The sequence below is a fragment of the Anopheles merus genome, chromosome 3R, assembly GCF_017562075.2.
Source record: "Anopheles merus strain MAF chromosome 3R, AmerM5.1, whole genome shotgun sequence".
NCBI classification, from domain to species: domain Eukaryota; kingdom Metazoa; phylum Arthropoda; class Insecta; order Diptera; family Culicidae; genus Anopheles; species Anopheles merus.
In genome coordinates, this window is record NC_054084.1 from 41,466,692 (window position 1) to 41,494,607 (window position 27,916).

Genomic DNA, 27,916 nt, shown 5'->3' on the forward strand with positions numbered 1-27,916 from the left:
AAGGGGGTGGGAAAAGTGCCTCGTAGGAATTATTATTTTTTTATGAGTATAGAACTCATACTACCCGTTATCGTTATCACGTTGATATGATAACACAGCTGTCCGAGGCCCCGAGTCGAGCCTTGTCCGCGCCCAGTTGGTAGTGAGTGCGCGTAGCTGATTGATTGGATTTCTACGTTCGGGAGAGCTCAGCCTTAATGTGTGCATTGTTGCATTGTTGTGCTTAGTACTGATTGCGTTTCTAAGCACCTAAAAGTATGGCTCAAAGAACGCCCAAACACTTCCAGGTGAGATGGTGGTTGGTTCGGTTGTGGCTCGGTCTAATGATGCCGGTAATTGTGTACGCGTCCGATGAGCCGTTGCAAACGGCAAAAGTGTGTCAGTATATGCAGTGCAATGTTAATGAGAACGATGGCGCGCAATTGCGGCTACGGTTTAATCACACCATGTGGAAACAATACAGCGGATCGTTAAATCAAGAGTTCGACTTCACCAGCTGGAGCTGGTCCGAGCTTGATAGTGTGGCGGAAGCGAATCCCACGCTGGAGGTCACTTTCAATGGACTGGAAGTGCCGCACGTCGATATGTGAGTGATCCATCACGATTGGATTTTACTAAGACACAGCGTAATTGACAATCAAAATTCATTTGCAACGATTTATGTTTAGTCTGCAGGGGCATGACGGCGTGGTAATCTTGAATCTGGACGAAAATAAAATAACTGTGGTGGAGGCAGAAGCGTTTGTCAATTTCAAAATGTTGACCGTGCTGTCATTACGCAGAAACATGATAACAGCGGTGAATGGTATGTGATACGCGATAAATCAACCCCCTGTGCTTTTCCTTCTCGTTAATTGTGATTGCGCCAGGGTTTTGCAAAGCGTGATAAGTAGAGGAGTCTTATCACACCGACAGTGTAAAAAAAAGTAAACACTTCTGCTCTCCTCTCCTGTTAGAGTTATTTTACGTGCCCAACAAACTCCAACGGTTGGATTTATCGAACAACTGGATCAGCGAAATCAATGGCTTCAAATCATTCACCTGGGTTGAGCTAAGGCATCTCAACCTTTCGCACAATCGCATCGAGTCGCTGCGCACCGAGCTGTCCAAGCTGGATGCACTGGACACACTGGACTTGTCTCACAACTCCATCAAGAAAGTTGACAGCAAACCTATCATACTGTCCCGATCGCTGCGCAGGTTACTTCTCGATCACAACAAGTTAACCGCGTGGCCGTTCGATTCGCTACCGGATACGTTGGATGAGCTTTCCTTAAGCTTCAATGAGCTCGAAACGACCAAAGAGGGCCACCATGTACGGCATCTGGATCTATCGAGCAATCGATTGACGAGCTTTTGTGGACACTGTTACCCAGCGCTCGAGGAGTTAGACTTGTCGGGCAACTATTTCGACACCATACCTAAGCTGAGCAATGCAACAGGCAACAGCATCAGGAAGGTTTCCTTCAACCGAATGCCAAACTTACAGTCCATGGAGAAGACTGCTTTCGAAGGAGCAGGTATGTGAAAGCACTTGAAGACTCTTTTAAAACATGCTTTAATCCCTGAATCTTGTTTACACTTTGCAGCAAATCTGCAAGAGATTGAAATTTCCTTTTGTCCTCGACTTTCTTATATTGAGCCACACGCGTTCACTGATCTTAAACAATTGAAAAGGGTAAGAGAATCATCACTCCACACAAATCGTGGATTGCTCACATAAAGCGCCTCTCTTTGTAGCTTGATCTCAGTTACAACGCACTACAGCAGGTGCCGGAAGATATGGTCCACTGGAAGCAGATCACCCAAGGTGTCGATCTGCAGGGTAATCCGTTCAACTGCAACTGCTCGATGCAGTGGTTCGTGAGCAAAGTCATCCCGGCGATGCATTCCAATCGCGAGCTACACAAACTGTTCCCCAAGCTGCGCTGCGCTGAGCCGCCCATGTACAAAGACTATCTATTGGTTTATCTAACCGTGCACGACAATTTACTTTGCCGCAAGTATCGCGAAATGGATCTGCCCGGCATGGAGCAGGTGGTACAGTTGATGCGAGAACATCGACAGATGCAGATGGTGAGGGCACAGAAAATTATACTTGCCTGCCTGATTGTCGGCATCATTGCGATGAGTCTCTACTTGGCGTACCTTAAGCTCAATCGGCCTCGGTACCGGGTAAGACCGATCTACTACCAGTGAGTGTTCAAAGATTATAGCGTTTAACTACAAGGGCGCAAAAGCATGACAAATCTTAACTTTCCTTAGCTTTACGTCGTAAACAATACAATTTTACCGAAACTAATACACGAAGCACTTCTCTTCTTCTTCTTTGGCACAACAACCGCTGTCGGTCAAGGCCTGCCTGTACCCACTAGTGAAGTGAGCTTGGCTTTCAGTGACTTATTGTTACCATAGCAGGATAGTCAGTCCTACGTATGGGGGCACGGTCTATTCGGGACTTGAACCCATGACGGGCATGTTTTTACGTCGTACGAGTTGACGACTGTACCACCAGGCCGGCCCACGTACCACACGAAGCACACGTAATATAAATATAAGAATAGCCCGTTTTTTTCGTTTGTAATATGTTTCGTCTTTTATTTGACATTCAACATTCGGGTTTTCCAATATATAGTCTGTCTGTTGCTACCATCTCTACACTCTGCACCTTGCGCGCAGGAAGTACACTCACACGCAGACACTTACACAACGTACTCCGGTACTGCTGCTCGGAACTAATCTTTGTCCTTTTTCTATGCTCACATCTGACCACTGCTAAAACGTTAAGAAGCATTCTTGATTCCATTGTTCCGTAAGGATTCGTATTCGATTATAGATTAATGATACCTCCCGCAGGGAGCCGCTAATGATACGCGCTTTTGCAAAACATAAAGAAGCAGCACAACGCGCACAACAAAGTTATAAATTTATTCCAAATTTTCTGTCTTTTCTAGTGTTAAGTTTTCCGACTTTTCCCGGCAACAGCATAAAATTTGGAGGGTGGGGAAGGTAATGTATAAATATATTTGTTAATTTTAGCCTTACTGAGAGCTTTGCTATATGCTTCTAACGTATCTATCATTCGATAATGGTCGTTTTAGCAATGGGGTTTGGATATATTTCTTTCTGCATCTCATGTTGCCAAACGTTGCGATAATTGAAATGCTTTTTGCTTTTCTTTTTTTGTAATCGGTTTTAATATATAGTAACGCCATGTGATCGGTAACACACGCCCCTCTTCAAACGCCTGGATTGATTCTATTCGATAGATCGGTTAGATGCTTTCGTGCCCAATGATATATTTATATAGTGTTGTATGATTGTATGTCCAAGGAAGAAACTTGTTCGCATTGTGAGCCATCGATGTTGATAGGTTTAAACCACGGTCAAAACGAGTATGAAGTACCCCCCAGCAATTATTTGCCTTCAACATGGGGATTAAATGTTTGTAGTTTCATCGGTCGTCTCAAATGCGACTTTCACCACTCATTTCTTGTTCTATAGCCAGAGTATAGTGTATTGTTTTGTTTATAACGGTTTCCTAACTAAAAAAAGAGTTCTATCATTTCCTCTGTTTGCTCTGATATTGCCTAAGTAAATGTAAAAGTCCTGTATAAGAAACTGTGACGCATTATCTTATTTCTACCCCGGGCCGTTGGTCGTTAACACGTGGGCGGGTGTGCGCTACGGTGTTGCCGGTAAAACGCATCAATTGCTTTCGTCGTTTGGTATTTGATACAGCTTGATACAGCGTGATGCATGTGTCTGTGTGTTTAAGAAGAGCGCGCGACCCAACGGTGTGTTCCAAACGGTGTTCCAAACACTTAACCAAAAACCCTATATTTCTGTTCCCCTCGGGTAAACCTATCTTTGAGCAGTGTATGTTGTTGTGATGCAATTGTAGTAAATTGCGAACGTTGTGATGGAAAATTTGCGAGAAACCTCTCCATTTTTGTGTTGTTTTTTTTACAACATTTTGACTAAATATCTTAACACGTATCATCACCTGCGTGCCTCATGGCCAGGTGAGCGTTTTGTTGCTGTTGTTGTTGAATATTTGGTTTATCTATCAACAGTACACGATCGAGCTGTTACTAATGTATTTTTTTTCTTCTAGTACGGTAGAGAGTACGTAAGTGGCGCTAAAATATCGCATTAAGCAGTAATATAATCCTCACTCGCTACAGAACATTGTATATGTTTCTCTTTTAGGTTAAAACAAATTTAAAACTGCAATCCTGACTCATTCTCCATCCTTTGACTCTCTCTCTGTCCGCTCTTTCTCTCTATCTCTCTATCTGTCACTATTTATATGTCTATGACTTTATCCTAACCAGGGCAGGATGGTTAAGATGACACTCCATCCCGCATTCCCCCGCAGTAGTTCCTGCCACACATTTGGTGTATGCTATCAATTGTTTGTTTGTTTGTTAATCTACACTACGGTCTCTGTTCTGGCAACGAATACATTTTTTAAAATGCTTCACACTATAATTAACGCATTGATGCGGCGTAAACTAAACTATTTCCCTCCCCAAACGCGTCCCGCTTTCTTTTTCTATACTCGTCTTTATTCCCACTTTACACACAGCATAGCCAGCAATACAGTTTAAATGTTTCCTTCCCTTCTACCTGACTTGTTTTCGTTCAATCTTCTCGTTTGTCTAGTTTGTTGCATTCGTTTTGTGCATAGGTTTGAGAATTAAATTAGATTTACATTCTGTGCCTTTTTGTTCCTCTACAGTGTTTCTCCCTCTATGCGCTGTTTCGCATGCTTCTCACACAACAAATGTGCCATCGATTTATCGTACTCTTGCTACATTTTGAAATCGTTATACGATTATGTTTTCCTTTTACTACACCTTTTCTACCGCTAATAACCACACGATAAATCCCTAAAATTATTCAATACATCTCGGGCCAAAGGATTACACAGAATCTACACATTTAAATATCAAACAAAAAAAAACACCGTTTGCTCTATTCACTGAAACCTCCAGGCGCTACATGTTAAGATGTAGCACGTGAAATGTTTGCAAAGTTTGCTTTCATGACACTATATATAATACAAAAACGAGTGGAACATAAACGGACAACATAAAACAACAACTGGTTGCGGGATTCGTTATTGGATACACGCTTATCAAGACAAAACGAAGAAGAAGCTGACAAACAAAACAATATTGGCGCTAGAGTTTGCTGTATGATAACTGATTAAATGTTTAATATGGCCTAAGCTTTTATGACGCTTTCGGGATTGATTAATCCTTCGCTTATGTCCTTTTTGTTGTCTATCTCATGGAATGAAGACTTTCATTTTTGCTGCTAAAAAGCGTATATTAATGATAGTTTCTTTGCCTGAAATGTTTATTGCGGGCTTTTGTTTTTATGTTGATTTGCGAAAATTAAACCCACGGCGTTGAGCTTACGAGCTAGAACTGCCAGATGATGCAACGCCCTCTCCTAACGTATTCGCCCATGCTGATCTCAATCGAACGTCGTCCAGTTGTTGAACGAAGCTTTCGTCGGTCCGTTGTTCACGATCTTGCTACCACCATTGCAGCCCATCTGTCGCCCGTTGGGAAGGACCTGCGTATTAACGGAAGCATTGGTCGTACTCGGTTGGTTCTCTCCCTTGCCAGTGCTACCGTTCACGTGCAGCAGTGCGGGCGCTTGCTTTTTTGTGCTACCCCCATCCAACAGTGAAAACTTGTCTAGACCATAGTTTCGCAGCAGTTCGAAATCGTCCGAAACATTGCTTTCCCGGGCACCGGCACCAGCACCAGCACCAGTGGATGACGCTGCGTTACTAGTGGGCCGCTGTGATTGTCCATCGCCTGCTCCTGCCGACATCGTCCCTAGTAGTGTCCGATGGAATTGGTGTTGTTGTTGTGATGGTGGTGGATGGTGGGCGGAGTGCGGTGTAGTGGCGACGTTTTGTTGGTAAAGCGGTGTAAAGTAAGGATAGATGGGATTATTAACGCTCAGGCCGGTCGAGGGAAAGGATGCGGTCGGCATCGTTACACCGGACGCTGCGACGACATTTGCCAAGCCGGACGCATAGCTGGAGGGTGGTGTTAGTGCTGCTGAGCTGGAGGGTTGAGCATGCGCGTTGCCGGCAGCGGCAGCGGCACCACCGATCGGTCTGGCCCGTTCATTGAGCGGATCGAAGTCCTCCAGCTCGAAACTCGAGTTGGTGGTGTCGAGCGTGATTAGATCAAGGGATTCATCGTTCATCGCCGGCGGGGTTGTGCTGCTGCCCGTCCCGGACGTGGAAGCGGGAAAGTCCGGCATGTCACCGTTTTGAGACTGCGAAATATAGGGCGGTAGGAGCGTGAGAACACGGAGCGGTGTAGCAGTACGCGGGTATGTGAGGGGGGAGGTGAATGTGGGTGTTTTGGGGGTGCACAGGGTAACAACCAGTTTCCCTAATGGATGGGTAATTTAATGGGGGGTAAATCGACCAATCGACCCGAACCACTGAAGCGATTGATTCGGCAGATTTTGCTCAATAAAACGTTCTACAAAACCAAAAGCACGGACACCACGGAACAAACTTGGCTTATACAAAGATTACAAAGAAAAGTACAAACAGTATGAGTCATCGAAGAAGATAATTATACGTTACACGACTCAAGATACTTAGCAACTGACGCACAAATCCAAATCCACAATACTCAAGTAAAAAGCATTTAAACATAAAACTCGTGCCATAAAAGTCAAAGCAATCAAATCAAAGCGCATCGGCGCAGTTTTAAATTATAAATAAAAACAAACAAAAACACAAAGCTCGCTTGAGAAAATCAGATAAAAATCATCACACTAACTACTAGCAATATAAGTTTACCAGGCAGTAAAATATATTCGTTTAGTAAGAGTCAAACAGTAAATTAAATCCAAAAAAGAAAACTTAAATGAATGACTACCGTTTAAGATTATAAAAACATAACAAAATAGGAAGACGATAACGAACCAACTATAAACGGTAACCCTATTTAGCCCAGACACTATTTCTATTCACCGACTAGACTAAATAAAAGACTCAGAAAAAGCGTTTGTACACGTTTTTGATGACGGTATGACCAGTAAAGCAAACACCGTAGCAGTAAGAAGATATCATTTTCAAGCGATAGAGAATAGAGAAAGTTATACACCGAGAGAGAGAGAGAGAGAGAGAGAGAGAGAGAGAGAGAGAGAGAGAGAGAGAGAGAGAGAGAGAGAGAGAGAGAGAGAGAGACAGAGAGAGAAAAAGAGTTCAGATGATGCCCCACCGACAGATGATTTTGGACAGATGATAGTGTATGCATGGTACTAATAATATTTTCTTCCCCAAAAAGGCTCCCCAGGATATGTGCATGCGAATGACGACATGTGAACGAAATGACAAGAACGATGATCATGAGATGTGAGTTGATTTGATGTATTTAAGCATGAAAGCAAAACACAAAACTGTGCCACACATAACAGCGATCGTGATGATCTCGACAGAATCTCGATGGTATGAGAACACAATGGGAAAAAAAACACATAACACGCATAACACAAACCCCCATTTGCCCATCAGCATTACCAGTACGAGATCAGAGTCTCGCCTACCCGTGAAAAAAAAAAACAAAAAAACATAACTCCTTGCACAAAAATGTCACAGGCAGAGGAAGTTAACAAGTTAAAAAAGATCAAGCCCACGTAACACTAACAATCATCACAAGAAAGGGACACAAAGAAGAGTAAAACGGTTGAAAAGATAGAAACAGGTCTTACGATAGTATTCATATGATTAAAGTTGGTAGAAAAAGTGGTGGGTTAGGCGGCAGCAACAATCTCTGCAAGTCCCGGTTTGTCGTTTGTTGAAAAGGTGTTTTGCTTGGTTGGGGGCTGGAGAGACGCGTGATACGATATTCGCTGTGTATGTGTGTGTGTTCACATGACGTCAGAGTGACAACAAGAAGGATCGATCATCATCGTTCGTCATTCGCTCGCAGGAAAGGTTCGAGTCGCTCTGTCGCTTGCACACACCGCTTGAGGACGACGCGGGACCTTAAACATCCTGTTTTGCCACCGCTTGCATGCTTAGCTTACGTTCGATCTTAACCCGCATCTACAGGAGTATCCACACGGAGTCAAACAGTTTTGATGTTGGTGGTTAAGGTTGGAGTTTAGAGGAATAAGTCAAGATCAGCGCAGGATCATATCCAAGCATTATTGTATGCGCATATACGGGGAAAGGATGCGTACGGGATTGGTGGTGTGTAGACCAAGAATGAAGCAATATCGAGCAATACGCGCACAGCATATCATAATAATAAGAGAGCGCAGAAGAAACAGAGGGAAAGAAGAAGGACAATGGATAAGATAAGAATTAATTTCCAATATGAATCGTCTCTGGAATAAATACCAACTGTTGGAAATAAAAGAGACTTGAAGTAAGAACGGGAATGTGTCCAAGAGTGTACTACACAATGCTATGGGTTGGTGGAAAGAGATCATTAAACGATCTTGAACGCTCAACTCAAGGGAAGGGAGGGTAAGGTAAAGAGTTGCATCACGCAATAGAGCAGCAGAAAGCAGTGGAAGGTGTGGTAAAGGGCAAGTTTCATTACCTCTTTGCGGAAGGTGGGCTTCGGAGCAAGCGGTGGCCGTTGCGGTGGCTGCGGCGCTTGCGCTTTCGGTGGATGTGGCAAGGTATAGGCATGCTGCAGGGGTGGCGTTTTGCCGGCCACTGATGGCTGTACGGTCTGTTGGTGTTGCTGCTGTTGCGCTTGGAGCAGCAGTGGCGGAAGGATGTGATTGCTATGCAACGTGCTATTGGCCGAGGGAGGTAGCTCCGACTTGCGAACCGCTGGTTGACCGAACGTCATGGACATGCTGGTGGTCGTAGTGGTGGTAGCCGCAGTACCGCCCGTTCCCCCATGCCCACCGACTGTCGCCGTAGTCGTGGTCAGTGTAATCAGCTGCTCCTCCTCGCCGTCGTCGAGCTGGAGAATATCGTTGCACCGGGCGGAAGAATCCACCGGTGCCTTCAGGGGCGGTGGAGGCGGAGGAGAAGGTAAGGGAGGTGACTGGTCAATGATCGAGGGGGAAGAGGTGGAAGCGCCCGCCGGGGGCTTTGGCTTTGGTGCGGGAGGTATGAAGTTGTTGTAGGTACGGTAGGGCGACGTGTTCGACGAGGAAGACGACGGAGGTGACATTGGCGGGGGAGAGATCTGAATGGCGGCCAGCGCGTCGGCCGCCGACTGGAAGCGCCTGGGTGGTATCGGCGGACACGGTGCGTCCGGCGACAGGTCGAAGTTGGCCTGCTCGTCGTCGTGGTAGTCACCACTGCCATTGTTGTTGCAGCAGGCGGGCCGCGCCGGTGATCCGCCCGGATCCTCCAGATCTAGGCCCAGCAGCAGCGGCTGCGCACCGACTGCCACCGACTCCTGTATGCGAGGTAGCGCGTTGCTGCTTCCGCCCGGCGGGCTGACCGGTGCGCCCGCCCGGGACGATGGCCGGCTGCCGTTGCTGCCGCCGTCCGCACTGTTCGTCGGCTTGAGCTGCAAGGGGGAGGCACAAATGGATTGCATATCGTCGACATGGACAGTAGCGGGGAGAAAGGACCAAAATAAGAAGAAAGAGAAAGGGAGAGAGAGAGAGACATAACAACATAACACAAACGCACATACACGGGGAAAAAGGGGAAAACAGACCCACACAAAGATAATATGTGTGTATGGTTGTGTGTATAGTTGTGTGTGTGTGCGTGGATGTATGTGTGTATGTCGCAAGTGTAAGTAACACGGATGAATGGATGCGTGCAAGAGTTTGCCCGGAGAAAGAACAAGATAGATTGGATTGAGTGATGCGCAATTGCTCTATTCACAGCTAAGATGGTAGATAATGGAATGATGAAGGCTGCTTACACAGTAAAATGGGGCCCCATTGATTAACATAGAACAGAGCGTTGTTGCATGAGCCACTAAACTGTTTTCCCAAAACCGAAATGAGAACGGAACTCCCGTTTGAAATACGCAGTAGAATAGAAAAGGTAGAATAAATTTGCTCCAAAAAAAAACGAATAAAAGGGACATATTCACCGGCCGAACAACATTTGAAATTTAGATAACCAATTCACCGCAACAGAGACTCGCCGACAAAAAAAAAATTAACGGAAATTAAATTCAGACCAAATTTAAATAATGTATCAATCGGACAAACAAACTACTGCACTCGTTATAATACTACTTGCACACACACACACACGCACGGATAGTGCACGGATGCGGAAAAAACGATGATCGGTTCCGGTTTGTTAGTGTTCAAATGGTGTACCAATATCACACATATCGTATCGTATTACACGCTGTTCACAAACGCACCAAAATGCTTTCACACAAACGCTGCAACGCGCAAAAAAACTCATTATTGTGCTGATATTGCCCACAAGCATGCAAAGATATCGTTTGGCTTAGATTCGTTATCGGCCGTTTTAGTTCGAAAGTAGTGCAGCAAAATAAATGCAATATAATAAAAAGAAACAACAAAACCAAACTCGTGTGGCAAGGTGAAAATTTAAAAAATAAACATAAAATATGAAAACTAAATCAACGGCGTTACAGAGTCATACAAATGAGCTCCACACATGGGCGCAACTAATAAAGGTAACCGCTCTAACAGTGACCGTAGAAAAAAATCTAATAAAAAATAAATCCGTCCAATTCATTCCTTGCAGCGCCCTGTCTCATCCAGCAGACATTCTAAATGTTTGCAAAACGCAAAACTGGAATGCGGCGGGGTAGTAGTTATTGACATGCTGCTGCTGCTGCTGCTGCTCGTATACTACAAACAAAAGGAAAAGGGATCGCATGCCTACTTACATTCCGATTGACGGCGGGCGATTTGAACAGCGTCAGATGGTGCTGCATCTCCTGCCACAGGTTCATCTCGGACGATGAGTTCGAGCTGGTCGGGCTGAGTGTCGGGCTGCGGATGTCACTCGCGCTGCTGCTGGTCATGTGGTTGTTGTTGCTGTTGCTATTCGCATAGCTGTGATTGTTGTTCATGTGGCTGGTGCTGCCAGCAGCACTGCTACCACTGCGGGTCATCGCGGCCGACGCACTGTGATACCCAGCACTGCTACTGTTGCCCGCGCTGCCGACACCGCCATTGCTCTGCGGAAGCGACTGGTGCAGATGGTGATGGTGATGATTGCTGCCCAGCAGGATATGTGGCGAATTGTGCAGTGAGGTGGACGACGGTGTCAGCATATGGTGCGGGTTGTGCGTGTGGTACACGTCGTCGGGCAGGGCGATCGTTTGCGGCCGCTTGTTAAAGACGGGCGAGTTCGGTGCGGACTGATGGTGGCCACCGACGTCGTACTGGTGATGCAAATGCAAGCTGCTATTGCTGTCGAGCTTCGTCTTCGGTGGTGTCGTTTCGCGAAATTTCGACCGCAAGCCTTTGTATGCGGTTTTGACGCCTTTGCCACCTTCCTTGACCTAAAAGATAAACCAAACGATTAGTAATGCAATACATCTACACAATAGCTCAACATCCGAGGGATAATTGCCCACACTGCATATATTTATACAAAACAAAAACAACATGCCATGTAGAACGAGAGTTGAAAAAACAAAACCCACTCACCGATTTGACCGCCGAACGTACAGCTGGATTAGTCTAGTGAAGCAACAGCATAGCGCGGCAGCAGAGGTAACAGCAATGTGGCAGCGACAAAGCCCCGCGGGAGCAGCGACGAAACACACATCACCCGCACACAAACAGCCAGGTCAAAAATCATCCCCAAAGCGGCCGGACACACACGCAGTGAGAAACACACACCCGGAAGGGGAGAGAGGGACCGGAATCGGAACCATGAACAAGGAACAAACGTTTCAGTATCCACGTGTTGATAGGCGCAACGCAACGGGTATTTGAGAGCACATGCACCATGATGTATCGTCGTGTGTTTCGTGTATGTCGATGGAGTGGAGCGTTACACCCAAGCACAACAACACCGGTCCAGAGCGTGAGAATGATGGTTTCGGTTTTTATGAAGGTAGAAGGTAGTGTATGAGCCAGATCCGTTAAAGAGATGCGATGTGATGCGAAGAAAAGACATGTAAAAGATGCAGAATGGTGAGATTTGCGATCGATTGATGCATTGGCGTAAGGAAATAAATGTAACCGAGGAAGAATTAACAAATGAAGGATGATCAAGAATGAAAACAATTCGAACGAAGAAAAGACAAAAGAATACAGAGACAAGCAAATCGGTCGCATAGTATTGAAACAAACTCATCATTTACGAATTGAATGCAAGCAATTCTTTATTGTAACATCTTTGAAGATGATTGGGTAGCTTTAGAATACTTTATCATATATTACTAGCTGTTGGATATCGACAGAAGATAAAGCAAAGTAAGGGTTGGGTCTATCACACAATCGGATCAATTTAGTATACTTGTTTTGTGCGTTATTAAACTACAATAAAATTACGTCACACGTATGAAAACGCTATAATCACTCATGGGAATGTTAACCGCGACTACTACTGAAATCGCAACACTTTATCGCTTTTCCATTTGGATGGTTCTTTTAGATATGTTTAGGAATACTATACTTAAGCTATCGTGAAGCACTATTGCCGTTCAATACAATAAATGAAATGCAATAAAGATTAAAGAGATGAAACAGAATACGAAAGGACAGGCAACGTGCCAAACCGAACGAAAAAAAACAAACAAGGACAGTGCGCTTAACAAAATAGGAAGGGAATGGTGGTGGTGGTGGTGGTGGGTGGCAAACAGTAATGGAAATTGTGGTCACTACCGAACAACCAACGACACTACCTTGTCCTTGAAGTTTTTCAGCAGATCCTTGTACTGTTTCGTCTTGCGGCCTGACTTTTCCGCGTACCGGAAGTACTCTACCTCGAACTCGTCCGAAAATCCCTGCCCAGTGTTCAGCATATCCAAGCGTTCTTCGATAAACTGTGCAGAAGGAAGGGTGGCAAAAAAGGCGGAAGAATTATTACAAATGTTAGCAAGCAAGGTTGTTGAGATCGATTGTGTGCGAACCTGTTGAAAAATCTGCAAATCCAACATCTTATCCAAAAATGGCCGTAGATGAGACGGTCGCGACTCGATGAAAGTCTCCGGATCGAAGGTAATTTTATCATTAAACTTTACAGCGTCCCGATACCCACCAATTAATTGCACTAGAATACCTGCAAACAAAACAAACAAGCATTAATATCAAAAGTTCAACAGATTATACAAAACAAGCCCCAAAAACACAAAATACCTTACCTAGAAATATCTTTGAAACCCGATCGCCCCGATGATCGGCCTGATTTGACAATTGCTTCTTCAGCGAACTGACCAATTCCTGGGGCATACTTTTCACATCGTCGAACGGTGTTTCCAGCGTTCGTTTATCACAGTTCAGTATGACGACGTCACCGATTTCCTCCCTTCGCAGCGTGTCGTACACCGCCTCCGGTACGCCGATCAGGAACGGCATCGGCGCGGCCAGTATGTCTTTCATCTGCATCGGCAGCACCGGTATGAATATGTGCTGCCAAACCATCGGATATAGGAAAGCGTTCGCCGCCTGCACGCACGACGACAGTATGTCGAGCCGGCGCGAAACGAAGATGATGCGCCGCTCTGCCAGCATGGCGGCAAATATTCCTATCATAAATTTTGGTTCCACAAAGTTGTAGTATTGGTTGAGATTGTGCTGAAAGGATGAGAAGATAGAAAGAGAGAGAGAGAGAGAGAGAGAGAGAGAGAGAGAGAAAACCAGTTAGTTGTGCCAACTTGAGGTGCCAGCTCGAGCCCAGCTACTTACGTTCTCCGGAATACTGGGAAGCTGAAACTGCTGAGGTCTTTGGAACAGGAACGTTTGGGAGGCGCGATCGTAGTGTAGCTTCAGGCAGGCGCCCGGCTCCGGTACGCCCTTGTTGTACGATTCGGCGAGAAACGAGGCAAACTCGTTCGGGCGGTTCTTCCGGATGTCGGCCAGCACGTTCAGGAAGCGCATGAACGTATCGTGCCACGGCAGGTACGTGATGATCACCATCGCCGTGGGTGATTTTGGATCGTGCCGGCAGAACCCAAACCGCCATTTCGAGTCGATGTTGGTCAGCACGAACGAGTGCACTTGAATGGTTCGACTGTTAAGTAGAGAGCAAAACAGAGCAAAGAATAATTAATTGGGGTTAATATGAAGCAAAGTATTACAACAGTCCCGGTGTTCTAGTTTGAATGGTACGTTTAGATGTTTTTTTTTCTATCTTATAATGTTGATATTTTATCCGTTTTTAGACATGTGTCAATGTCTGATTGTATTCTTCAATGATATTGACTGTCCTTATTTCAATCAGAAACAAATTCGATAGTATATGATGGATTTCATAAATCTGTCGTGGAGATTCATTCATATGAATCTTCAGCAATGAGTGATTCGAATCTGGAATCTAATCCCTAAAGATTCATGAATCTTAATAGAAATCTGTAGATTCATAAATTTCCAAGGATTCATGAATATCGAACGATTCATTAATCTATAATTATAATTAAGTACATAAATCTCCAGGGATTCATGAACTTTTAAAGATGTATGAATTTAAAAGTATTGAATTTGCACGATCCCATTATGCATTGGTAAACTCGCACGACTTAACAACATGCATGTCGTGGGTTCGAGCCTCGCATGGACCGCCTTCCCGTAGCAAAAAAAAACTATCCGGCTGAGTGGTACTTGACAAGCAATCTCGAAAGCCTGTGCATGACTACGTAGGTTGTTATATCAATAAGAAGAATAATACACCGTTTTTTGAACCCAAATAAACAATGTTAAAGCTGTTAACATTGTTGAACTATAATTAAACATTTGACGTCTAACTAAAATACTGATGCCATTTTGAACATTGTTGAATCCCAACTAAACATTTGCTTTCCCCAATATTAACGTTTCTTTACATTACCTGGGGCATTTGAAATCGCTTCTGCTATGATCATTTTGTAGCAATTCTTTTTTTATTTTTATTTTATTTGAATTTTTACTAATTTAATAGTCAATTATTAGTTTTGATGGTATCGGGATAAATCATTGAAAAATAAATTCAAACTATTTTTCCAAATAAAATCACAAACAAAAGTTTAAACTCCATATAGAAAACGGATAAAGTTAGGGGTATCATTTGTTTAGTTACGATTGAACGAAGTTCAGAATAGAATCAGTATTTCAGTTAGAGTTCAAATGTTTACTTATAGTTGAACAATGTTCAAAAGCAGCTTAACATTGTTTATTTGGGCTCGAAAACGGTGAATGAAACTCAAGCTCTGAAGCTGAATCTTTGGAGATCCATGAATCCCTAGATATTTATGAATCCCTAGAGATTCGTGAATCTTTCGAGATCTATCAATGTTTCGAAACTCATAGATAATTGTGATTCGTGAAGGTCTTCATCTTTCCAATCGAGATTCAGATTCATTGAATCATTTCAAAAATTCATTCAAATTTATGAACCTGAATCAGATTTCCCACCCAACACCCCCAAGAAGTATATTGACCTTCAGAGCAGCAAATTATCACCCAGCCAATCCGGCCTCGAAAAAGTGTTATTGGACGCCGTAAATATTTATTCGAACGAAGTAAATCCTCAATTGTGCATTGTCAGTCCTATTCGGGCCTTGTGAAGTATGAATCGGGCATTGTAAAAAGTAAAAGCGGCCTACACTGGATTATCTTATTTTCTAGTTAAATTCTAGGTAAACTATGTACGTTTTTCAAAACAAGAACAATCTGTTCATCAACTTATGTTCCTTTGCAATAGATTAAATTAAGTTGAATTTTTTTAAAGAAGGAGATTTTGAAAGGGTCTCTTGCATTATAAAAACACGACAAATAGTCATTTTGTGGTAATGTTATCGCAGATTTCCTTATTCCTTCTCGCATTCACATGCGCTAAGGTAATCTAAATGACAAATTATCGTAACGAGGAAACCTTCTTCTTCAATAGAATTTAACTGTTTCTCTGCTGCCACTTGCTGCCCATAATTGATTAAGACTGTTGCTGATGCCGCTGGCTGAACGACCTTTCAGCGGAATGAAACTTCAAATAAGATAAGAAGGCCAAACCCATGTGTCACACGATAACTCGACGTGTGCGTTCAACCTGCCCGTCCGGCCATCAGCGTGTGTCGTCGTTGCAGCTTACGAACATTGTGTCGGTCCCTGTACAAGTCAAACAATCCCTCCCCAACTCCCTGTAGGAGAATAATAGTGCAATGACTCACGCGATCCACCATCAGGGGTAGCTTTTTTCGCGAACTTCATTTCTTTCTCGACCCTGTGCCCACACCTGAAACAGCTAATTATTTAACGCATGACACTACACTATTTTAAACATTTCATTTGGAGCATAGTTTTGCGTGTTTTTTTTTGTTTGTGCGTGTGTGTATGTGTAATAAAAATAAATCATCACCGGAACATGCCTCCGGAGGCGCGTCATTTCCTGCTCTGTCGGACGCAAAAAAAGTTGGGGAAAACCCCGTACCCGAAGACAGCGAGCAACAGTTCGACTGTATACGAAGGGAAGAGGGCAGAGCTGTATCCTGTGAACAAAATTCATTAATTTGTTCGAGCAGTTGGATGCGCGCTGGCCGTCGTGGCCCGTTCGTGTGGTCGATCGTGAGTGGTTTTGTGGATGGTAGGTTAGCCCGCCACCAAGTGGGGTTTGGTTACGTAAATTACAAACCACTTGTTGCGGTGACCGTGGACCTTCCGCTTCGCTTCGAACGGTGTGTTAAACGATGGTATCCACCTGGTGGTTGGACAGAGAAAGAGAAAGAGAGAGAGAGAGAGAGAGAGAGAGAGAGAGAGAGAGAGAGAGAGAGAGAGAGAGAGAGCGGTGCTATCCACTAGTGTGTTCTTGATGAGTAATTAATTGAATAAATATTACCAACACTATACTTCCAACCTGCTCCAAGCGAAACGAATCATCAGCCAAGCAGTTATGGTCTTAGTTGGTTGGACAATATGTCCAACGACTTAGAATAGAAAGCTTTTCAATAATTTAAAAAAAAAATGCTACAAATTGTCCTTTGAAGATTGCACAGTGGCCAACGAAAGCCGTTTTGTAAAGCACAAATACGATCTTCCAAGCAAATTGTGCCCTAGAAAATGGGCAGCATTCATGGACTTTAGATCCGCAGTCCCAGGTACCGGCTATATTTTATTCAGCAGTTCTAAGCAGTGACTCATTACGAATCGAAAAAGAGTCCCGGCATCTTGCGATAACATGCAAAAGCTTGAAAAATAACTTTATTATTACATACATAATAATTCTCGTTCTTTATTTTTTTTTTTATTCTTGCGGTCGCACAAAGTGGTAGCGAATTTAAACGATAACACGCAGAAATATTGCTAATCTTTTTATGATATATACGAATCACGAGTAAAATCTAGTAAATCAAAAAATCTCCCTATTCAAAATAAACACATAAAAGTTTGGTTTTGGATGATTTTACGCATAAAATTATTATTTTTTAAACAGTTTTAGTTTTTTAGCATCAATGTGTATGTAGGTAGGGAAAAGCGGAGCAGAATGGGCAGTGTACTGAATATTCCTTTGAATATGCCTCAAAACACAATAATTCCTACATTCTTGTATGCCTAAACCATTTATCTATGGATTAAATTTGCCATGTATTCTCGTGCTATCTTTTGTTTTGCTGTTCAGGAAAGCCCTTAAAATTCTTCCAAAAATATGTTATCAAAATTAAAACATTTTTTACACGTTTCAATCTACAAAAACGAATCTTTTGAAGCTGTGACTGTTACCATTATTGAGGAGACAAATATAACACCATAGCCTCACCAATATGTCAAAAGCATCTGCCCATTTTGCCCTAAGCATAACTGCCCATTTTGCCCCACGTGAAGCATTTTTGTATTTGTTGTTATATTATTACTCATTCAATTGCCAAATACTCATTCAATTGTCTTGCTTTCTTCTGACAAATTGTATAGAAATATCATATCTTTAAAAATATATCTTGTAAAACTTCCACGCATCCCTGTGACACTGGTTTAAGCTTATTTTCGAAGTGGCAAAAGTTCCATCAATATGTTACTAAATCTTATTTTGCATTTTTCTTGGTTATTTGTTATTAAAGGGTTATAAAACTTACACGGTGTTCATAGAACACTCCAATAATTATATTTGGTGAAATAATGTGAAATAATGCTTGTATAGAAGGTGCCCATTTTGCCCCGCTTTTCCCTACATAAATAAACTGATCCGAAGGTATAAACATTACAAAAATCAGAACATTTATTGCTTTATTACAAACGTTTGAATTAGTCACAACAAAACAGTCCCTAATTGCGCTAAAGCTAATATTTTTCTGAAAATTTATGGTAAAAATGTAAACGCTTTTAATTTTATCCAAGTCTACGCTTCTTCTCCAATTATTATTTATTTTAATTACCTGGCAAAAAGTTGGGTTTTAACCCTCTGTGCTTTGTTTAAATAAATTAAATAAATAATTTCAATCGTAGTGGAAAACGAAGAGAGATGTCCAACCAAAGTAAAAAAAAACAACCCCAAAAACACAATTCCACTGGCGCATGATGGCGTGAACCTGTGTAGCATGACCAATCTTCTACCGTAGTCGTAAAAAAACGCCCCCCTCAGAGCTTTGGGCCGGTTATTCCACGGCACAGCGTTTGGCGATGAGTCACCATTGTGTTAAATAAGTGGCCGGGCGTCAGCTTACAGCAGGCACAGCAGCACCGCGTTAGTTCCCGGTATCGAGAGCACGTCAGAATCAGCGTGTCCACCTCGAACGGCGAGTTCTTGCTATCGCAAACAGCCAACGGATAGCGTGAACCTCCCCCCTTGAAGGTGAATGGAAGTAGCAGTAAGCTAAGGTCGAAAGCACCATATTTCCGCCACGGTCCGAACCAATTCAGTGCCGATGGTTGCGCGCGCGCGTCTTTGTCTTCCGTCCCATCCCGTTCGTGACTCAATAAGGCAGCTTGCAAGATAATTCTTTTATCCACGTCCACGGGAGCAAGAGATGATGAGAATGCGGGAGGAGCGACTGTGTATAGAAAAATTCCAATCCCAAACACAAGCGGGTCGTTGCAACTGGGAGGGAGGGCCGTGGAAGCAAAATGCATAACGTAGCGATCGTCGGGAACAGTGGCAACAATATGATCGAAACGGATGGACACGAATGCTGCTTCCGAGAGGTCCGATGATGATGATGGCCGATGAATTCCATCTTCCGAGGCGACAACAAATAATAATAAGCCGCACTGCTCGACTCTTTCATGGTGGTGCTGCTGCTTCTTCACCATCGGAAGTGAACCGTAATTGATGCTGGTACTGACATTAATACAGAACCACACATACACACATACACGGTGATGTCCAGCACACCGGAAACGGTGCTCCAATTCATATGAAGCCACAAGCAGCAGCAGCAGCACCAGCAACAAGATCCCGCGCCCTCTGTCGCAACAAAATTGCCGGAGTGTGCCTCATCAAGCGGGTCTTCGGATCTACCACAGCTTGCATCGCGTGTCTTGTGATGATGGTAAACACACAACCAACAGGGCAGCGCCATCGGAATGTGACATTCCTTTCCTCTCGGGTCGTCATCCCGAATGGCGGAAGAAAACGGTTCGTCGCGGGGTGTCGTCAAACCTTCACAGAGATCGATTCAACCGATGCGGCGGCCGATGTATTATGAAGGGTATCGAGTTGCAGAAGGGCTACGGCGCATGGACCGGAAACTTCTCGCCCGGTCCGTGTTTCGTAATCGATGAACCGGAACGCAAGAGGAGCTCGTCGACAGCTAGTGGCTAGTGAAGACATTTATGACCATTACATGATAATTTGTGTGGAATAAGCAAACCCAGACCGCCAGACGCACACCCGCTCCCAGAAGCCAATTACTGGATTGGCTGAACTCCCCAAAAGCCTTAATGCTTATTTGCCTTTCGTTAGAATCTCGCTCCCTGGTGGCCGACATCCGAAAAGGCTATCCATATATCGTTTTTCCTAATCATCATCAACACACGCCGACTCGGCCATGGCGACCTTCAGCTGGTCGATAAATGCTTAGCTCGCTAATCTTGTTACTGTTAACTCCCCTGCCTCTCAGCGCTCGTTTGGATATGTAATTCGATAATATGTACAAAGCCTCGTGTGCCAGTGCTAGTGTTAACGTCATCAACCCCTCGAGACATCATCGAGAATTGGGCCTAACGTAGGGCATACCCTAGCCAACTGTTGCGCATTGGATGAGCCAAGGGAAAGGAAACACCGAACATAAACAAATATCCAACACGACCATACAGCTCTCTCTTTCTCTCTGTCTTCCCTAATGACGATGCCAATCCCTTAAGCATTAGAAGGTATCATCGCCGGTGGCGTTTCGAAACACCACATCAAAACGACACCGATCCCACCACATCCGGATGCACCTTTCGTCATTAACAAGGGAAGTCCACCCACAGTAACGTTACGCATAACGTTAGCATGTGTGTGGTGGCGTAACGTAACGGGGAACGCACCCGTAAATGCTAGGCCAGTTTGCATAACGTACGTGCCAAATCGAGAGGGACGGTTTTCGAGTGTACTTGAAGGCAAAACTCCGCTGGCCAGTGTCACACCGAGCACGTACGACGACATTTGCGCACCCGCCGAGTACCGTCGTGTAGCTGCGTGCCGTTGCGCGTTCCTAGTGATGGAACGCGCGCCTGGACACTCCCGCACGAATTGGTCAACGTGAACTGATAATGAATGCTTGCCGATGTGGTCATCTAGACACGACACACGATGACTAAGGTAAAGTCGATATGGTGCAAAAAAATCGAAAACTGCCTCAATACTTGCCACCGAACAAGTGCATTGCAAGCGCGCACACATGTCGCGTGATATCGGGTGATTTGGTATGTGTATTTAGTGTGCATGATTTTGCCGCTGGTGGATCGTTTAATTCACTACCACAACAACAGAAGTGGGGATTGTGTGTAGCGCAATTTGACATTGTTTGCATTCCGATGTCATTATCGTGTGACAACGAAAAGGTAGAATTCCCTTATTTTTCATTATTGCATGACCACTCGGTTTTATTACGTTTGCAAAGTGATATTATTAAGACGTAGCGAAGTATTATTATGTGAAGGGAGGAGGGTTTAATTTATTCGCCAGGCAAAAGCTATCTTAACCTTCGTTTCTATAAGCAAAACTACACCTTTACTTCTAGAACCACCTACCCGGGTAGGTGATACATTTTATAAGGGAATTGGAATGTTTATTGGTGAAAAAATGTATTGATTGAATTTATTTTATAGTTCTATGATAAAAATACTTCTTTTTATTAACTTTATGATGTATGGCTTTTAGCAACGTAAATTTAATTCACAAATGATTCAACTGACATTAATAAACCACTCTTATCATGACCTGATCCTGATTATCGGGCCAAGCGTATCAATTTATACGACTTTAGAAGAATATTTGGAGTTATGCAACATTTGAAATAGAATCTATGAATATAAGTACACGCATTTCTATGGATATCATCATAAAATTTACGACTAAACCGAAACCAATACCCGTTATTGTATGCATTACCTACCCGTGTAGATGGTAGTTGTAGAAGATGCGGGTATAAATAGATATTTAAAGAAAAGTAGATTAATTTTTTTTTACTCTGATTTCGGGATCACCGTTTAAAAACATGTTGTTCTAGGCATTCTGAAAATCTATTCGGATCGATTCAATTTTCTAATTAAAAAATTAATATAAAATTAATAGGCCAAACATACTCGGATCGATGGTTATAGAAATGAAGGTTAACAAAATTTTGGCACACATTATCACTTCTTAAGCAAAATACACAAACGGACGCAATGCATACACCACCGTTAGAGCATTACTGAATTAGAAATGGATGATTTTGCTACCAACACTTCACCATAATGATGAATACCATTAGACAAAACTAATCGCTTTTGACGCCTCAGAAAAATACGACCATGAACCAGGAACGCTGTTGTGTACTTTATGACCGATTAGAGCGAGTTCACTGCGTTACGAACAGTGCCACTTTCTCCTATCTTCCTGCTTTATCTCGCCATTTAAAGCGGACTTGCGTTCTATATTCCGGGCGGATTAGATTGAAATTGAGCCATAACAATGTGATGCTGCACTGGCCAATCAAGAACAGTGGACTGTGTCAAGTGGCTTTGGTACGATGGTTAGCATTCATCTTGGCAACTAGTTGTACTATAAATTTTAACGGCTTTAAATGTCTCCCAGTTAAGCGCTAACGAATCATTTAATTCTTCATAAAACTCTACAACTTCAACGTTTCATAACAAAATTGTTCTTGACACGTGAGGTCCAACTACAAAAAAAAAAAAAAGATGTAAAGCATAGATAAATTATTCCTACTGCAATAAACGAGCCTGTTTAACAAACAAATTGTCAAATTTGATTATAATTGGTTAAAAGACTTGAAAAACAACACAAGTCAGCACAAAGGATGAATACAAAAGAAGCACAACAGCGAGGGATTACCCATGCTTTGGCAATAACAAAGGCTACCAGCTCGCATCAAATCTTCTTACGCTGTCTACGCCAGCATAAAGAAATCGTGAATAGATCACACTAATTGCGTGAAAGTGCACGGTCTTGGAACCGGAATTAACGATTAGCAAACGATGGCGCTAAACCATGTTCGGGTAGTACTCAAACCGCCAAAGCAAAGAACGGAAAGTGCTCGCGTACGACAGTGGCTGATAAGCAAGTGAGGAGTGTTAGCGTATAAAACTAACAGATTAAACCAGACAGCGTATTGTAAGAACACTAAACTTTGTCAAGAGTCGGTAAACTCAAGGCTCATGATTTGTTATTACTAAAGCCGCCCACATCGGCAAGCTCAAAAGTCTGTTCAACCTTGTGTTAATCATGATTATTCTTATTCATATTATAATTACATTCAATCAAATAAACATTTCTACGACATTAGTGTACTTGAAATGATATGATGAGCTGTGGAATGTTGCTGTTTGACCACGTGTGTATGAGTAGGCTGGTTACATCAACATATAAATAACACATTGCCAACCAATAAACAAAGTGAAATAGTACTAACAACAGGAATCTACAAACATTAACTGAAATGTTTTTTGTTCGAGGACCTCAAGCGACAAGCAAAATATAACATATTATTGTGATATTTGTTTAAACTAAACTTAACATCAAATAAACAAGACGTGGACATTACAAAAATATATACGTACCAGAAGAAAGCAAACCCGGTGTTTTCACTTTGCATTATAACACAACGATATAGCTCCAAACATAACGCAAGTTTTGGCTAGACGTTAAGGGCAATCAATCAAATTTAGTGGCGAACAAAAACCAAGCGGATTTTTCCACAATATTTGCACTGATTAACCCAACCCTGTTTGTCAAGGTCAAAGCTCAGTTTTGCAAGTATGTAAGCCGTCTAGCCATCATAAAGGTGTAAACAAGCAAAGTCACTATCAAGACATACGGGAAAACCCATTCCATTCCATAACTCAGGGCACAATATTAGAGATTCAAATTGGAAATAAATTTTCATAACTAACAAATCCTCCCCCAAACGGCCTTTTCCTACAATCGCTTGCGAACACTACAAAGTGATTGTAATAAAAAAATATATAACCCCCACCAGCTCCATCTAACGATCAAAGCCAAACACCAAAGCGTGACGGAAACAGCACGCGGGCTCACCAATCGTAGTCACCGTGTGGAGAGCAACATGATTACTCTTGGTGGCACTGTTTAAAATTCGCTCATTGGGAGGCATTTTTCGTCCGATTTCCTTCCGTCCGGTCCGGCACCTACTAACACGCCACACACACACACTTCATGTTGCCGGTGGCACACCGTGGCTGGCGCTGCGGCAAGCATAAATAACAATTCACGGTCGAAAAGCGAAGCGATAAAAGTCAAATCATCGTCAGCACCATGGTGGAATTCGTTATTGGGTGGAGGGCTATTTTTTCTATCGCTCTCATTCTCTGCCATCCCTCTCCCCTCTCTCTACGCTGATAAGTGAATTCTAATTGTGTACGTCACGAAATCGTAGTCCGCACAGAATGAATGACAGTGGGCAACTGTTGAATTTGCCTTGGAAGGGCTTCCGATTCGAGTTTCGCCTTTGCCAAGGGCTGAAACACACACACAATAAAATTTCGTTTTATTGGTTCTGGAAAATGGGAGGCGAGAAAAATTAGAAATGCGACCAAAGTGAGCCAAAAAGGTATTTTCATAAGACATTCTCGAGTGACGCGTGACTATTTCTGATGAGAGAGTGAACACACACACACACACACTTTTTGTTTAATTTTTCCATCCGTCCCCTTTTACAGGTGAGACTAACTTACCTTTCGAAAGCGCACGGATACGCGAACGCCGGAATGTCGGCCGTAACCTTCGCATCCTTGAACGACTCCGGGAAGCTTTCCACGATCTGGCCGGGCGCACTGTTGTCCTCCCCCGTACCCGGAGCAATCTCGCACCAGAACTCAAACAGTCGGCTGACATCCTCCCTGCAAGCGAGTAGTAAAAAAGAAAGAAAGAGAATTCGATAAGAAATGCGATATTTTAGGCTCGGAAAATGTTTAACAGACACGCACTCTCGCGCCAAACGCCACAAATACAAAAAGTGGTTCGTATTCGAGGAAACGCAACAAATTGAAGTTTGAAGCAGTTTTAGATACGCCTGCTTCGATTCCGGAAAGTATGGCAGGATAACGAGCAATCAATTTCGATTTTCCTTTGCTGAAAAAATCGCTCCCCCTCCCTCTCGCCAAGCAACCGTTGAAAGCGCGGAGCATTAGGCATTGTGTTGAGGCAGGCTCTCGGAATCGAGATGTGACAGCAACAGCGCAGAAGGAGAAAAAAAATACAACCAGGGCACACCTTATTTTTCCTTCAACCCGCGTGGAGAAAATCTAGAGCAGCATCGAGCAAGCCAGCCATAAAAGGGAGCGAAAAGACGCCCTCCCGACATCCCGAAAATCTTGAGGCAGCGAGAAAAACGGGCCTTCTTGGAGACGCTTTTTGCTGCTGTGATGTGGTTACGACTGAAGGAGAAGAAATGCAGCTTCCGACGAAAGAAAAGTGGTTCAATCTCTCTCGATCTCTCTTGTGTTGTCAAAAGTCGCGATGGGTTTTTGGAGGGGGGGGGGGGGGAAGCTGTTGTTTAGGTCGGATAAATGGGTTGAGGGAAAACCAGGGTGCGAAATAAATCATAGCAGCTGTGTAGTAACGCACACACATACACCTCTTCAGCGCACGTGTGTGAGTTGCACATCTCTACATCAGCTCGCATTTCGTCCTTCAGGGACTACGCGAATACTCTCTCTCTCTCGCTCACAAAAACACAGCCTGCTGGGTGCAAAGGGATGCTGCTGTCATCTCTCGCCGTTCTCAAATTACGCTGCTCGCCCTAGATTTTCTTCTATTCTATCCAACCTTGCCTCGCTGTCCTTGTAAACCGTTGGACCGCGTGATGAATGAATGACCCATACCAACAAACACACACACACACACCCTCCCAGAAGAGCCAACAGAGCAAGGAACAAAAAATCTGGGTCCACTCCAATTCCACTTGTGCGTTTACTACGCCCCAGACACTTCTTGGCACGGACAGGTCAATGGGCGGAGAATTGTGGTCGGGTCTGTTGTATGCCTGCTTCCCGTACTACGGACGCATACTTACTTGATTCGGGAGTTCATGTCACTCCGAAGGGACTCCCTGCGGGTGGAGGGAGTGGTGGGGACACTGCTTCGTCGTACTGCTCCGGGGAGAAGGGGCGGTTGTAGTAGTAGTACTAGCACTCCCGAAGCCCTGCACACACACACACAAACACACACACGGGAGCGATTGAGCGTGAAATAATCACTATACGGGCTGATTACAGCTTCTCTGTGACGCGCCTACACACAGCCTCACGGGATCGATTGGAAGCAGCACTTTTTTCTGTGCTACCAAGGGCGCTACCACCAATTTGCACTATTCACAGCACACACACACATTCACACAACAACAGATTACACTTATTTTTCTGCTGGGCAACAAAATCTCGGGAAGACACACACACACACCTACAGCTGAGACACTGCTGCCCATAGAGCTTGTCGATTTCTTTTTCCGACACTTTTGACTCGGCAACTAAGTGATTGCAATTTTTCTTCCCCTCAGCATCTACTACATCTCCACATCTGCAACACCTCCACCCTCCCCCTTCACTGTATGGGACGGTAGTGCAGCACACAACAGACACACACACACAGACGCGTACACACACAGCCTACACACGTGCCAGACAGCAAATTTCTATTGTTTCGCGGACATATTGCACTAAAAAGCTGCTTTTTTCCTTTCACAGCGGCATTGAAGCTGTGAACGAAGCACCACTAGCTGCCCAGCTCACACACAGTCACAACGACACCGCAGAAACAACGGGGGTACAGGGAGCATACACAATCTTTTTACAACGGGTGCGGACACATCGATGTGTGCTGTTCAATTGTTTATTCGCTTGCAAATACAACGGGGTGAGTGCGTGTTATCCGTGACCGAATGCGAACGATGGCCGAATAATCGGGTAGGCATGGTGACGCCCCGTTGCGCAAGGCGAGGGTTTTTGACATTCAACAATGGCTGCATCTCGCTCATTTTCTCTAGCTGTCCTTTACTCGCGTACAGCCCAGTTTACATGTTCGAACGCGAATAACCGGAAATTCGAGCAAAGTCTCTTAAGTTTAATTTAACTGTAGCCTTAAACTTTTTATTTTTCGTCCTTACCTTTAAATTCAACTGTGATGCAGCTTTTTCGTTGCTTTCTTCTAGATTCGCTCGGAAATGATGTTTTCTAACGTTATAGTTGATCATGTAGCCATTTTATACTTAAATAGTACCTCTTTTTATAAAATAACGTCACACCAAATTAGCATTTGTTTTCTATCAAAAACCAAAGCTATGAATGTAAAATGAGCTCGATGACATCCATCCAGAACATCCAGCGAAAGAAGAAAATATAATTTTCGAATACACCACATCTTGGCATTTTCAACACACTTGATCACACCCAAGCGCCACAGATTAAGCTTAAACGACTGGAAAATTGAATATCCATAGAAAAAAAATGAAAGCTCCACAGCTTCATTGGTTTGATCAATAGATGGCGTATTACAACTCATCATTATATTGCTATCCTTTTCTTGCAATGTATTTCGACAAGTTGCATTTTATTATGACCTATATAGCCTTCTAACTTTCTGAGCAAAAATCTATATAAATGGTCGTGTGGTTAGATACGTGGGTATCAACACCAATGACCATTGCTCAAATCTCACTTGCTTCAGTGCTGGTGGTTTCCGTTGGAGTTTAGTATTTAAACAATCGTATCGCCGTTCTAGTTCTAGCGATGCATAACTTCAATGCGAAACCATACAACAGTACAGAGGAAATGAGAAAGCTCTCCTCCAAGCGATGAAGCTCAACTGGTTGGGGTATCCCACCAACAGATAGCGCCACCAGCTTTTTTGCTATTTTTAGAATGCATGAGTCGTTTGGCGTCTGCTAAACGAAGTCTTTCTATATTCCGTTTAGGTAGAGAACTTGAGTCGTTTAGAAGCCGTTTAGTGGTCGTTTAGTGGATTTGTGGCACTTGGGCAATACGCATTGGAATTTGCGAAGAAACACAAAAAGGGGTTTTTAGCAGTTTCTCCTCTGTGTCATTGTAGTAAGTGAATGATTATAGAGATGGCGCTAGTGTTTAACGTATTTTCATTTGAAATAAGGAGACAACTTTTGAAGCTGATTTTGTTCGAAGTGTCACGTCG

General features: G+C 43.6%; 2 protein-coding genes across 7 annotated transcripts; one reads left to right on the forward strand and one right to left on the reverse strand.

The window, feature by feature from the left end:
- On the forward strand, positions 1–7,380 carry LOC121595240 (toll-like receptor 6). 3 transcript variants are annotated; one of them, XM_041919042.1, is made up of 6 exons: positions 1–586; positions 669–805; positions 957–1,520; positions 1,590–1,678; positions 1,741–2,195; positions 7,338–7,380. In XM_041919042.1, exons 1-6 carry the CDS (start codon positions 258–260, stop codon positions 7,363–7,365), a joined length of 1,602 nt encoding a protein of 533 aa, XP_041774976.1. In that variant the 5' UTR covers positions 1–257; the 3' UTR covers positions 7,366–7,380. The 3 variants fall into 3 exon arrangements, with proteins under 3 accessions (XP_041774976.1, XP_041774977.1, XP_041774978.1); XM_041919043.1 differs by lacking the exon at positions 7,338–7,380 and adding an exon at positions 2,266–2,390; XM_041919044.1 differs by lacking the exon at positions 7,338–7,380 and having other exon boundaries at positions 3–586; positions 1,741–2,275.
- On the reverse strand, positions 2,569–26,651 carry LOC121595239 (DENN domain-containing protein 1C). 4 transcript variants are annotated; one of them, XM_041919038.1, is made up of 10 exons: positions 25,788–26,650; positions 24,448–24,612; positions 13,831–14,155; positions 13,287–13,719; positions 13,056–13,204; positions 12,828–12,968; positions 11,623–11,655; positions 10,854–11,474; positions 8,601–9,533; positions 2,569–6,309 (listed from the first exon to the last, which is right to left on the reverse strand). In XM_041919038.1, the coding sequence occupies exons 1-10, from the start codon at positions 25,802–25,804 to the stop codon at positions 5,488–5,490; spliced, it is 3,639 nt and encodes a 1,212-aa protein (XP_041774972.1). In that variant the 5' UTR covers positions 25,805–26,650; the 3' UTR covers positions 2,569–5,487. The 4 variants fall into 4 exon arrangements, with proteins under 4 accessions (XP_041774972.1, XP_041774973.1, XP_041774975.1 ...); XM_041919040.1 differs by having other exon boundaries at positions 6,296–8,098; positions 25,788–26,651; XM_041919039.1 differs by lacking the exon at positions 11,623–11,655.
- Between the last annotated feature and the right edge of the window lie 1,265 nt (positions 26,652–27,916).

Coding starts and splice junctions, on each gene's coding strand:
- LOC121595239 (XM_041919038.1), bottom strand. Junction 13,205..13,286: donor GGTTTCAAAGATATTTCTAG/GTAAGGTATTTT, acceptor TTTTGTTTGCAG/GTATTCTAGTGCAATTAATT. Junction 11,475..11,622: donor TACGTTCGGCGGTCAAATCG/GTGAGTGGGTTT, acceptor TTTATCTTTTAG/GTCAAGGAAGGTGGCAAAGG.
- LOC121595240 (XM_041919042.1), top strand. CDS start 258: ATGGCTCAAAGAACGCCCAAACACTTCCAGGTGAGATGGTGGTTGGTT. Junction 587..668: donor GAAGTGCCGCACGTCGATAT/GTGAGTGATCCA, acceptor ATTTATGTTTAG/TCTGCAGGGGCATGACGGCG. Junction 806..956: donor CATGATAACAGCGGTGAATG/GTATGTGATACG, acceptor CTCTCCTGTTAG/AGTTATTTTACGTGCCCAAC.